Source organism: Takifugu flavidus, chromosome 20 (genome assembly GCF_003711565.1).
Source record: "Takifugu flavidus isolate HTHZ2018 chromosome 20, ASM371156v2, whole genome shotgun sequence".
Classification (NCBI taxonomy): Eukaryota; Metazoa; Chordata; class Actinopteri; order Tetraodontiformes; family Tetraodontidae; genus Takifugu; species Takifugu flavidus.
In genome coordinates, this window is record NC_079539.1 from 8,328,394 (window position 1) to 8,342,273 (window position 13,880).

General features: G+C 46.5%; 1 protein-coding gene across 7 annotated transcripts in view; it reads right to left on the reverse strand.

Annotated features, from left to right (window-relative positions):
- rgs3a (regulator of G protein signaling 3a) overlaps positions 1–13,880 on the reverse strand; it is a 70,821-nt gene that overhangs the window by 30,249 nt on the left and 26,692 nt on the right. For all 7 annotated transcript variants that reach the window (XM_057019908.1, XM_057019907.1, XM_057019906.1 and 4 more), the window contains 2 exons: positions 13,806–13,849; positions 3,675–3,809 (listed from right to left, as the gene is read on the reverse strand). In XM_057019908.1, the coding sequence (XP_056875888.1) occupies positions 3,675–3,809; positions 13,806–13,849 (179 nt within the window). The remainder of the gene's footprint in view (positions 1–3,674; positions 3,810–13,805; positions 13,850–13,880) is intronic.

Sequence of the window (13,880 nt, forward strand, 5' to 3'; positions counted from 1 at the left end):
AATGAACTCTTGACTCGGCGACCTTTCAACGTGCGGCGCAACATTAATGCAGCCCAGCGGCATTTCCATTAAAAGGTATAGCTCAGTCAACCGATCGGCATTGTGCGTCTCACTTTCTGTCCGGAGCGTTTGAAGGGATATTTGAAGGTTCCATTTTCTGTTGATGCTCAAGAGTGATGCGCCCCTGCTGGCCAATCAGAGCACTGCAGATTGTCTTGAAGAACCAGATGGGTGTGCACGGGAACCAAGTAGTCTGAGCTACTTCTCTTCCTTCTGCATCGCCACATTCCTCACAGGTGGAGTGTTTTTTTTGTTTTGTTGATGCTGGAGATCTGAGCTCAAATGCACTTCTTCCGTCTCCCAGTGAGACATTTGACCACTGATTTAGACTACAGCTGATAAATATTGATGACTGCAGTAAACAGACTCCGGTTTGAGCATCGTTAATAAGTGCCCGTAGCCCAAACAGCATCTATCATATGGACACAGGAAGCATTCGCCAAAGTGCTGGAGCTGTGGTTAGAACTGGGCGGAATTATGAGGAATAGGGGGAAACTTTAATTATTCAGCATTGGGATCGGCTGAACTGAGCTGAACATAGGGTCTGACTGAGCTTATTTTGGCGTTTAAGATTCAGCGCGCCTTCGTGGTAAGATCTCTTCTCATATGATGCACATTCTCTTTTAGAGGGGTAAAAAAAAAAAACTTTTCAGCAGAAAAACAGCAGGGAGGCAAGGCACAAAACGGGCCGTTGTCCTTTATTGTGCTGCTCCTTCCATCGCTGCTACGGCTGCAGGAACTGAGACTCATAAATGTTAGATGAGACGGCGAGAGAAAGAGAGCAGGGGCGAACAAGTCGTCTCTGAACCCCAACACAGACTCTTTATTCATTAGCAGCAGCAGCCGTCCTCGTGTGAGCCAACGCTCGCGTGTGGAAAATTTGGGCCCATTTCGCCACAGATTTGCTTTCATCCTCCGAAGGAGGATGACCGTCAGCGCCACCGCAGCTTGTCACATGCCAAATGTCGCCCGATGAAGCGAGGCCGTCGTTTCCGAACGAGCCGGTACTGCTATTATTCCCATTTGAGTGTGTGCAGCTGAACACACTCGTTCGTGTATTCGCCCGGCATCTTAACAGCTCACTCAGACCAAACGATGCATGCGTGGAAAAAGGTCGCACACTTCCGGGGTCACAGCTGTTAGCCCCAAATCCTTCATATTCCTCTGATAAACCAGTAACACTGTAGCTGGAGGCTAATTAAGGTTAAAAACTGCGCAGGAGTATCTAAATAAATTGATGACAAAGTAGAAAGTTTCTAATAACCTCTATAATTAACATCCGCGGCTAATGCCGCTGCTAGCATCACCGCCATCTGAGAATGCTTGAACTGACAAAGCAACAAAACTGGATCAGTTCAACGCGCCTGTGGAAGTGCTCGCATCAGCTAGGTGTGGATTTACCCGAGAACCCGAACGGCAGCACAAATAGAGTCTCTGACAGCAGAGAAACGCCCGCGTCAATAGGTGATTTGCTAAAGCTGCTTTGCTGCGGTCTTTAGTCACAGTGAAGAATCTAGCCGGTGCACGGAGGCAAACGTGCCCCACATGTGGCAATAAAACATGGGCCAAATGAAGATGTATAGGGGAATAAATGTGTGCTGAGTAAATGGAACACGATGGGAGAAGGGGCGGATGTTTAATGTTTAATTTAAGGAAAAACATTTGCGTCTCTGCATGATTTGTGCTGAACGCTTCAGATTTATACTTGTTTTCATGTGTTTACCCAGCTGCTGGCCGCCTGTGAATAAATCCAACGGGAGAACACCGCTTTCTCAGTTAAAGCTAGATTATAAACACGATATGGAGTAAAACTGTGCAGAAACCAGCACGCTAAAGAAAAGCATTCTTTTTATATCGTACATGCATGGCTAAGCTAATTTGCATATAATTAAACACACTTGAGGTTGACTGAACACAAACCATTTGCCTGGAAGGGTCTCCACAGAAACGCAATCAAAAGTGAACTACTTTGTCAAGATGTTAAATGTTATGATTAAGCATGCGCTCCTCTGCCTCCAGGATGCCATTCAGATTACCATTTAATAAGAAACTACAATTAAAAAAGTCCTACACAAGGAAAGCATGCAGCAACACCACAGAGGGAAACGTGCACCCATGTACGCGCATCTGCAGCTAAAATGACCGATTTTAGACACAAAACACATTAAAGGGACTGATCAGGGCTCAGGAAGAGCCAAATTCTTGTAATCAAGAGTCATGGGAACAAACTCACACACTCATCTCAAAGGAATCACACATGCAGAAAGGGAAGGATGAAAATGCTTCGAAGCCCCGATGTACAACAGCTGTAACGTCTCCACATCACTATTTATCCCTCTTCTCCTCGTTACGGCACCAGACTGCCTTCATAACGGGGATAACGACACCTCTGCACGGGAATGTGCCAGTTCTGCACCAGGTTCTGCACTCAAACAGGCTCACGTCAGGGGTTCCAATTAGCTCTCAGAGAAAAAGGGCAGCCTTTGAGTGTCTAAATGTTCTCCAAGTGTTCCCTTTAGAACGCTACGATGTGAACAAGGGCTGTTAAAGCTCAGGGAGTATTTTAATGATCCCGCGCGCCCTGAGTAGGGCCCTTCAGTTTAGATTAGGTGGAAGTGTGCATGATGGAACCCAACGTGCATTCTTCTCCAACATGCTGTCACGGGTTCTCTTGTTATCAAAGTTCTCTTCCTCCCGACACACGCGGGGGTTCAGCCGGGGCGTCGCCGGGCATGACGGTCAGCTTCCCTGACACACAGCAGACTCCGTGCCGGATGGGTTTAGCGTTGACTCTGGCGTGATGGGATGAGCCCTTCTTCTCTGACGCGTGACGTCTGTGTTAGAGGTTGAGTTGATGTAGCAACACGTACAGCTTCTTATGTGAAGGGGGTTGTTTATCAAGGTTTTAATTGGGGGAAAAAAATTGTGCATATTCCCCCATTTTAAGTTGATCATTACATTTTGATCGTGCTTTTTACCAAATTGTGGGTAAAATCTTTATAGAAATAACGGTGCGGGTCCCCCTCCGTGGATGCTCGGTCGCGGCGTGCTAATTTCCCGACATCCACGATTCCTCGTGCTGTTTGAGCGACAGTGACTGAGGAGCTGCTGAAAAAGCGCGAGGATGCTGCAAAGGAGCCCCCCCCCCCCCCCCCGCTGGTCACATTACAAATGGAGCAGTCATCCACGCAGTCGTTGGCTTTTCAAATATCAAACGTGGGTCCTGGTAAAGTTTGTGTTTCCAGCAATGGTTGACCAGAGATGTGAATGAGTGCCCTCCTGTCAGGTGGAACTTGAGGTAATAAGTAAGGCAACGTCGTTAGCGAGGGCTGTTCCCTCCAGAGCTTAAGTTGGCCCTCAACCAAAGCTCTTCAACTTTTTAAAGCCAGATTAAAGGCGGCATTAAAGCTTCCCAGAGAAACGAAGGAGCAGAGAGGGAAATCGTTCTGAGCGGCTGGGAATTGTCAGGGACTGGCTGCCTGCTCGGGAGCGTGAGAGGATCATGGGGTAGCTGTGATGTAGGCACGTACAAAAATATGCATTCCCATGTGTTCATGTGTTGACTGATTTATCCTGTGTGTGTGTGTGTGTGTGTGCGCGCGTGTGTGTCGTACCTGTTCAAAATGTGGAACGTGAGGCTCCCTCCTCTGAAGCTGAAGCTGCTTGTCGATGTTGTCCTTTAGGCACTGACACACGCGGCGCTTCTGGTCTGCTGAAAAGGCTTCCAGGCTGAGGAGGCAGTCGCACTTCTACACACACACACACACACACATGGAGGGAGAGGAGAGAGAGGAGAGGGGAACAAGAGGGAGGAACAGACAGAGGGCAATTAGGCATCTGCTGTCGGAGAAAGTAACGCGTCTCCTGATTCCCAGATAAGCTGGAGAAAAAAGATTTACAGTGGCTCCAGAAAGAATGTAACAGTCATGTTTTTGCCGTTAAGGATCAGGCATGACGGGTTTCTTTGGTCCAGACACACCTGGAAGCTTCTGTAAGTGTAAAACTACAAGGAAGACTGGAGAAAGAGGTGCGTATTAAAGTCCGTCAGTGCGGATCAAACAAGACTTTAATGGCGCCGTTCTAAAATCAGCGGCTCCTGACGACGATAGTAGAAAAGTCGCGTTTGGTGCCCGTTTTGATTGCCAATCGGGATACGTGACGGTCACAATAGCAGAGGTGTAGCGCTCCAGTAGAGTGGAATTAATCCGGTCGGTTAAATCACTGCTGACTCATCTCAGGCTTTCATGATGACTGTCCCTGCATCCCATCAGCTGCCAGCTCAACTTTTTTTTGTTGTCACCACAGCGCAGACAGAGAAGACGCACGGCAAAACACCAGCATTAGTGGAATTAGATCATGGCTGCCGTCCACTTGAGGCAGAACCTGATATGCTGACGGGGCAGTTTTACTAAAAGAGGACAAAGTCAAAGAAAGAGCCCATCAAATAAATCGGATCTGAATTGGATTTGGTCTGATTTCTGCTGCTGGAGCGAGTCTCCAAGCGAATCCTTCAATGGGTAAAAATCAGCCCGCACAAGCATTATTTAAGGCTATCTGGAACTCTCTATTATAATGCAAAAGATAGCATTATGGGATACAAAATCCTGCAAACTGCCACCCAAACGCCCCCATTTCATAATAAAAGTCCGCAGTGCCTTTTTTTTCATTTCCTCGGCTTCCCAGTTTCATATTTGTCCGTCAAGCGCGGCTGTTTTCGTTGTCTCCTCTCTGTATCTGGGCAAAATATTCATGTCCTGATATTTTCAGGCACCACTTATATTGTTTTCTTGGCGTCGCCAGAGGTTGACGCGAGTCATCTGAGCTTTTGATGTTTGCCACAGCGGACAGAGTCACAAAGCTAGCTCCCCATTCCGTGGCTGCGCGGGCTTTTTTTGCATGACATGTTGTTGTTGTTGTTTCTCTTGTGCACTTTTCTTGTCTCTCATTGCCGTGTTGTGGCTTTAATGATAAGTGTTGGTGGTTAAAGCCTTCTCGCCTTTAATGACGCTGTTGTACGGGAAAAGACATTTAAGCTAATGGCATAGGCAACAGCGTAACGATAATGGCGGCTCTGTCAGCGCTGATTTGCGCTGATATGGTATATAAGGCGCAATTCTGGATCACTTTAAGCATAACTGGAACATTCAATGCAACTAGATGTCATAAAACAGTGCTGATATTTCTGAACCAAAGTATTAAGTAATAAAACAAGGAATAACAAAGGCTGCGCCTATACATGCTGCTGAAGATAAAGTGAGAAATCTGGGCAGAGCTGCTCAAGTGTTCCACAGAGACGAGGCTCATCCTGCAGCCAGCAACTCGTGCATGAGGCAATGGGGAACTAGATTATTACATAAGAATTTAACCCCCAAACAGAGACGAGCTAGCAAAAGAAAGACATCGGAGAGGGAGAGAAAGACAATACAAAGAGCAAAACAAAAGAGGCACAAACACGAGAGGAAGAACAGGTTAGATGGGAAGCAGCTTTTATGGCTGTGGCTGTTTCCAGTGGCACCACCGCATGAGGAAATAGGGGCGATGTTCTTTAATATCCATCATTTGGGCTCTACAAGGGCAGCGTCACAACTCATGATATTTGAAAGGCAGTCGCGCGCACGCACACACACATGCGCCGACTGTGATGTCAGCAATCAGTCCTCCGAATCCTGCAATGCTGCTGTCACTAAAAGGCTCATTATTCAAGTCAAAGGTTGTTTTTAGATTCTCCTGTTCATAATTGATGCTGTAGGGGTCAGAAAATGTGAGAAATCTGTTTAGCCCCCCCCACACACACACACACTCTGTGGTATGATTGGCACCCAATGTTGATCGATAAAGCATCATAAAGGAATCGCTCCGCTTCTTAAAGCTCTTCAGAGTCAACCTTTATATTTGGAGCCAGCTATTCTTATGTGCTCGCACCAAAGCTGGACCGGGCGTGTGTCACGGTCGGAATGAGGCCATCAAGATAAAAGGCCTATTCAAGGGACAGGCTTGCCTTCTTTGATCGTGGAATTTTAATCCCTGGCTGGAATTTTCACACTTAAATCACATTTGCTGGCGATTGTGGAGCCGAGCTCATTAAATTAGGGGCAAAATATCCCTCTGTCTTTCTCCTCCGCGTCCCCTTGAACTTGTGCAACAACTGTTTGGGTGAAATAATGCAAAGGCTCAGGCCTTCTAGAGAACATTGCCTCATATGGCCAGGTTTTTTGTTTTTCTGCCTCCCCCCCCCCACACCAGGCAACCCCTCACTATCTCGCACAAGAGGAAAGACATCTGCAGCGCAGCGATTCAGGGTCCCAGAGGCAAACGAGAACCTGCAGTCACAAACAGCCTCCCCCGGATTTCAGACCTGCAGCCAGATCCGGTGAAAACTCCGACGGAACGCCGACAAATTTGCAAACTTAACAGCGAGCGCAAAGCAGCTGCCTGTCTGCCCTGTGAGTCAGGGCAGACGTGGCTCTCAGAGACGCGTGAGGGCTCACATCCGAGTCTGTCAAAGAGAGGAAGAGCGTGTGTTTACACTGTCTTAGTGTGTAAATAGGGGGCGGCGTGCACTGCAGTGTAAACCACTCGTTGGCGTGATGCAGGTGTTTAAATGTTGAATAACAGCGTCGCTCATTATCGTGAGGACACTCGACACAATACGAATGCTGTTATTTCATACTTTCGGTGGTATTTGGGGTTTTTTCCGCACACCCTTGTTCAGTACTACAAGTGCGAGGAGCCAGTTTATGCCGAATGTTTACAGATGCGCGAGATCGGATCAGTTTTGGCCGGTCCCAGTTGGAAGAGAGTTTACTGGAATCTCCCGGGCTCTTGGGGATTTTAGTGTTTAAGTCTTGATGCTTCCTGGCATTAAGCTGTATCCGGTCACTAACCAAGGCTGCAACTGTAGAAATGCCTCTTCCACTAATGTGTAGCATGAATACTGGATAATGGGGAATATGTCAGGGTTCCCTAAATCTGGAGCCCAGACCCCCTTTTTTATGACTCCACCCATCCAAGAGACAAACACAGGAGCTAATGAAACCAAATTCAATGAATGGCTACTGGCCTACCATGGAGAAGCTAAAAATACAGGCTGCATTTCCCCTTAATCAGATTGATTAAAGTGCTCCCTGGTCGAAGCCCTCCCCCTGAGCCATCTGGCAGATGAGTTTTATGTGTGTCACTGCACTGCTGTCAACGCTCACCTAAGCTGCTCCGGCACAGGTTAGCCATCGTGTCAGTGACAGCTAATGCGCGCTAATACTGGCACTACCCTGATGCTATCGAGGCACCGGCCGATTTGTGCTGAAATAAATAGAAAAACATGTTCTTTTCAGCGTGAATGCAGGTACTTTTGGCCTTAAACGCTGCTGCTCTTGAATGTAATTTGATCTGAGCAATGCTGTGTTGGACTAAAGCACCTTGTACTTCTGTTGGAGTGGTCTCAAGCATGATTCATGTGTGCTTAAGTGGAATTTGCAAACTCCGCTCTGTCATACTCATGCAGCATGCGCCCGCCACATCCTCCGCTGCATGGCGGACGCAGCAAGTTGACAGGTCTCTTGCTCTTCATGCTAAGCTAACATCAGCTGTCCTGACGTGCTGCTTTCAGAGGCCAATGAAACCTGCAAGGCGACTGTTTCACCAGGATTAATAGCCATATTATGCAGGCATTAAACATTTCCAGCACATAATTTTAAATTTAAACCAAATTAGCGGTTAAAAAGTTTACAGAAGGGTGGACAGAAGTGTTTATTCTGATCCAGCAAGGAAGATTCTCAGACAGTAAACCAGGTCTATATAAGGACATAAACCACTGCACACACAGTTTCTGCTGCGAATGCTGCCTTTACTTTACGACCTACATATTAAATGCTTTGAATCACTGGAACTGTTCCATGAAATGTCTCCACGTTCTCTTAGGTGAGGAGGGTATTGTGATGGACACAGATAAAAGAACCGATACCTCACCGTCCACTTACTGCGTATTACATGGAGCTCATTCAGGAAGACAGTAGCGCAGCCATAACTCCTTTGTCTGAGCCCTTTATTGAAAGCATTGCTCTTGTTCGCAGGAGGCTAATGTTTCATTTCCAAGTGCAGCGGCTTGGTAACCGTGCACTTTATTGGGTTTATGATTTCCAATTAGTAAACGCATAAACAAGAGCTAATGATGCCTAAGCTGCATGTTGGCTGTTTGTACAATATATAATCATTAATGCTTATGGCAATGAAAGCACTGCTTTTTTTTTTATTTTGAAGCTGCTGTGATCATGGTTGAACCAGCACATCCATCATCTGCAGGTATTTGTGTCCTCTTAACACATTTTTAGAACTTTTATCACCAATATAGACACACTAGCACAATTCATGAATCTTTTTATGTAACCGTGAGCTAAATCTGACTCGTTCAGAGAGTCTTGTGAGTTCGTGGTAATGTACTAGAATATATTTTGCATGCATGACTGTCTTGTGACTGAACTAAGATAGCTGGGAACTTCATTCCTGAGGCTGCGAGTCTATATTGTCAAGGGACAGAGTTCCTTGGTGTGTTTTAGTCTACAAAAACACAGCTATATGGTCTTATGATTGAACGCTTTCGTAACACAGCGCTGCAGCTGTCCCTGAGCATGATCACATCACGGATAATTGTGTGAACCTTTACGTAAAAGAGTGCGTTCTCTCCCCAAATCAGGTTATTGTTCAATTGCTGCCAAATCCAAACTCACAAGATTAACCTATAAAATTGGAGTTAGTGTGTTGTTCCCACTCTATTTCTGGATTTCCTTTACTGCAGTTTTGAAAGCAGCCATAAAAAAAGGGAACTTATAAACTGGAGTCCTTGACCTGAGGCCTTTCCTACCACCAAGGGGATGAGCACATGACGGGGTTACAGGCAGATTCTTGAAGTAACGTAGTGTTTGAGCAATTTTCTGTTTGTTTACTGGTGTTATTAATGTTACTGTTCCTTTTTTGGAAGCATGTTGGGAGTTTTAACATGAACTCTGTATCGGATTTTAAAATATTTTGAAAGAATTTGATGATAAAGACACCCAAAAAGCTCCCAAATGTTACAGATTGATGTATATTGTTGAGAGAGTGCAAATGCGGAGCTCTAAGAGCCTCTATTAAGCTGTGCTGTCGATGCCACTGCTGTCCTGCCAATGTCCTGGCTTGCACCATAACTCAAAGCAAAGTTCACTTTAAATGGGGCTTAAATGGAATAAAGTGGGTACTCCTTGGTTCAATAGGAGCCCTGAGAGACTGGCTCCTGCGCTGGCTCCTGTAGATGACAGCCATAAAACAGATATTTTGCTGACAAGAACCCCTAGGTGCATCATTCACACCCTCCCTCCTGACTGCAAGAGACAGCCCATGTGTCACGCCTTCATCGATGAGCCTCCAGGCCCAGACCGCTACACGTATGGCGTGCATTCAAGTCCAACTGGCCATGGGAGCGTTGCAATACGCCGCTTATGCGTCCGATTGTCAGCAAAGTTTGACACAAACTAGTACGAGGCTGCTCTCTTTAGCCGGAGGAAAGGGATCACACCTTCCTAATAAAAGCAGGCACTATTACCTCATTCTTTCGTCCAGCGACATTTACAAAGACAGCAGACCGTTACCGAAAAGGTCAAATACCAAATAAGCAACTATATCAATTGTGCTAGCTTGACGGATCGTAAAATGCAGCATCGCATTAGCGCAGGGTTTTGCGATGGCAGATGAAGGTGTCAGCCCTCTCCGCTCAATGAGGGTTTCAAAAAGTTCCACAGGAAACAAATGAAGTTCTCAACCATTGAGGCTTTGGCCTGCCAATTTTAAGCAGAAAAAAACGGGCCGACAGTGTCCGCGGCCAATGTCACATCGGTGAGGCGCGCAGGTGGGATGACGCCGCCAAAGAAGCCAGCGGCTCTGATTGGCCACGGCAGGACAAAGGGGATTAGACAGGAGAGGCTGACAAGAGGCGTTCTCTTCCGTCGACACCTCTGAACTCATCCGTCCAAGCATCTCAACTTCCTCTTCTGCGCCGGTGCCGTCGCCGCGCTGCCGTCAAGGCAAACATTAGCCTGTCAGGCAATGGAAATCACCTGCGAGCACCACCGCCACCGTTTTAGCCCAGTAAAGTCTGTCTCTCGGACGTGTCACGACGTGGCGCTCTGGGACAACATGGCGCTGCCGCTCGTGTTCCAAAGCCTTTACCGAAAGGCTTTTTTTTAGAACAAAAAGATGTACAATGAAGAGCTACACTGCCGGTTTTGCTAATCGCATCAATGCTACTTCACTTCTACAAACGTCACAAGATTTTATATATGAGCCCTACACACGGCGCTGCTCTTTGTACGTCTGATCACGGAGCCGCACACTCGCCGTCATACTGTGATTTTACCTCCTTTTCGACTCGCCCTGGTTTCCTTCTCAGGAAATCTCAAACTCCACCATAGTATCGAAGTAAATATGAGGAGTAAACGTAACTGAAGGTGAAAATGGCTTCAAACACCGGCCAAAATGATGAAACACACGCTATTAAATCACTTTAGTCGCCGTTGTAACAGGAGATTATTCATGGAAATGATCTCGTTCTGCCAATTAGATACAACGGGGGGGTAATAAGTGGACGGGACGTAGAGGAACAGCAACAGCAACCATCACCGGACCCTCTAGACTGCACACAGCAAAACACAGCATTTTTCCATCACCGGAGCAGCGCAGCCTGACGTCCTGACAGATTAAAGTCACGTCCAAGCGCATGCAGCATGTTTTCATCTGTTCTCGCCCTCAGCCTCTACACACCCCGACAACCTGACTCACCCATCAGGGGCACTTACATCTCCCGTGTCAGCCAGCAGGTGCTGTTGAAGGGAGCCGCCCTCTCTCGCCAACCTCTTCTTAGGCCCGACGCGGTCGGCCAAGTTCCCCATGATGACACGTTAGGGCCCCTGTCGCGCTCCTGCCGTTTAGAATCTCCTGCGATGTCTCGTCGTGCCGTCTGTGTTTGTCATTTGCCCACATCGGACTTTTGTCTCCGTCTGCTCCTGCGTCACTGACACACTTAATGCGCGCAGCTCACTCTTGACTTTCATTAGATCTGGGTTACATCAGTTCCTTTTAGAGAAAGTGCTAAAAATAAGATGACCTTCAGTGTATTGAGGAGAAGGGCAGACAAAAAGGAGACGGACTGTCAGGGTGTGAGACGGAGGCGGGGTCAGATGCTCCGCTACTGTTGAAAAGGGCTTTCTAAGATTGTCGATTCTCTCTGACACATTGTGTTTGTCTATATGTCGAACATCTATGTGTGTGTTTGTGTGTGTGTGTGACCTTTGTTCAGAAAGTCCAGAAGGAGACAATTCAATTACAAGCTCATAACACACACCTTCCTACACACAGACACACACAGGTCAGGGTCACGTCTGTAATTATCAGCGCTCAATACTGACGATATTACAGAGGAAAATAAAATCGTGTCCAAACGGAATTGTTGATTATTAGCTAAACATGTTGCCATTATCTCTGAAAGGAGATTTTAATCCTATTTCGTGCAGGATTCCCCCCTTTTGAGGTGTGAACGCAACTGTTGACAAGTGTGTCAGCTATTACAGGTGACTGAACAGCTGGTGTAGGGTGTGTGTGTGTGTGTGTGTGTGTGTGTGTGTGTGTGTGTGTGTGTGTGTGTGTTGGGGGGGTTGGGGGCATGACAGGAGATGGATGAGACCAAGCCAATTTAATCTCAACTGCAGGGCTGCGTGCACGTCTCTCTGCTCTCTGTATGATGGCCTTATTGTGCTCCGTCTGGAGCATCGTTGCCTGACCTTTAGTTTTGGACCTGGAATCAGAGGCTCCACAGCGGTTAGAGAATGCAAGTGCGGTTAGAAAAGCTTCTATTCCAGCCTTAATGGGCGTAAAAGGAAAAAGAAAATTCCCAAATCTGCCGTTAAGTCCCTCAAACTCTCCCTTTTTGTCTCGGTCTGGCTTACGTAAGAGTTTCTATTTATATGTGTCTCCTAATTGGCTACGGTGAATAATATTACAGCCTTTTCCTTCTTCTCCAGGCCGCTTCTGTCTGGAATATCTGTGGGGGGGGGGGGCTTTAAAAGTTTCATGAGCTGCTAATGAGGTTATGCGGCACATTCCAAAGTGGAAAGACGCAATGCTTCAGAGCAGAGGCCCTTTGTGATGTTTCATTTCAGGCCAGTTTGGAAAAAAAGTTTGTGGATGAGCCAAATCTGTGCGGAGAATAATTTAGCAAGATCATCAAACTGGCAGATGCCCAAAGCCGAAAAAGCTTTGCATCCTTGTTTGTACATGAAACAAGGATGCGTGTGGGCCGTACGTCAGTATGCCTGAATTTGCAATTTGGCCATTTGCGGTGGACTTTAATGCCCTGCCAGATGGATAAGATAAGAGCAAACGTCTGTGAGGAGCATCCAGCAGCACCAGAGCAGCTGTTAGACTGGGATATAAACAACAGACTGAAGTGACGAGGGACAGGACGGAGGGAAAATGGACCAAAAACGATAGGAAGACAAGAGCGGGTTCAGGAATGGAACCTGGGTTTGGCGGCGCAGCTGCGACGGTGGTGGGGTTCTAACAGGGCGCGTCTGCCAGACCTATTTGCAAACAACAGCAGACCTGCTGGAAAAATCCGGCTCAATAAATGCTATTTCTGTCCGTCAGGTGCGGCGAAGGCCAAATCTCCCTCAGGTTCCCATTTTTCACTCCCCCAGGCATCAGGATGATCTGAAAGCCACCGCTGAATGTAATTCCTGCGATTTGCATGGTCGGTTTTTAGCTGGAACAAAACCTGGATGTCACATTTTGGAGCCTTATTAGAGCGACGGAGTCGAGTGGTCGTTATTCTGGATTCCTCCCAACTACAAGGTGGATTTTAGTCACCCAGCAATCTAAATTTTGCATTAAATCCCGACATAGATAAGCTTTGAATGTAAGTCATTATGAGCCTTCGGACAGGCTTTTAAATATACAAGCAACAGTTTGTTCTGTTTGAGTCCCACCTGTAGAAATAAGAGTTTCCATTAATATCATAATGCACAATGTTATTTGTGCTGTATGGCAATATTAGAAGTGCATTTTTTATGTGTGTGGTTTATATGTGAGAGCCTTTTCAGACCTGTACAAAGCCTAATGGGATGGACTGTTTATTTTTGTATACTGGTGGAGCACTGGGAAATGCCTTCCTGTGAAATTCCATTACTCTGAGCCAGTGTTGAATAAAGCTCTGAATTATTAATGAGGATACATCTCCCATTCTTCTAATGAAATAAAGGATTTATTATGTACAGATCAGTCTTCGTTAATCTATCGCGTAAAACACGTGGAAATATTTGAATAAAAGGGGAATATATGGTATTATATATCATATAAGTGTTTTAATTGGTATGTAGGGAGACTGCAGGTGGGAGACACTCGATCTCCTGCTTTGGTGTTTCTTACACATAGACATATCAGAAACAAGTGTATTAAATGTGTGGCAGAGACAAAGATGGAGTCAGATCTGGGAGGGAGGGACAGACGGAGAAAAGACTGTTTCAGGAGAGCTTTTCTGCTAATCCCTGTTTCTTCCCTGTAATGTGATTTCCACCAGAGTCAATTGCCCCTCTGGCTCACAGACCAAACAGGCCGTTCACATTAGACCCTGTTTTCCCTTCTGTTTCTCCCTCTTTTTCTTCACGATCTCCCCCCCCCCCACACACACACACACACACACAAACACACACACACAAATCTCTTACCTCAGTCATGTGAATTAGGTAGAATCTCAGTTCTTCTGCATAATCTGTAACACAAAGTAAAGACATTTAATGCTT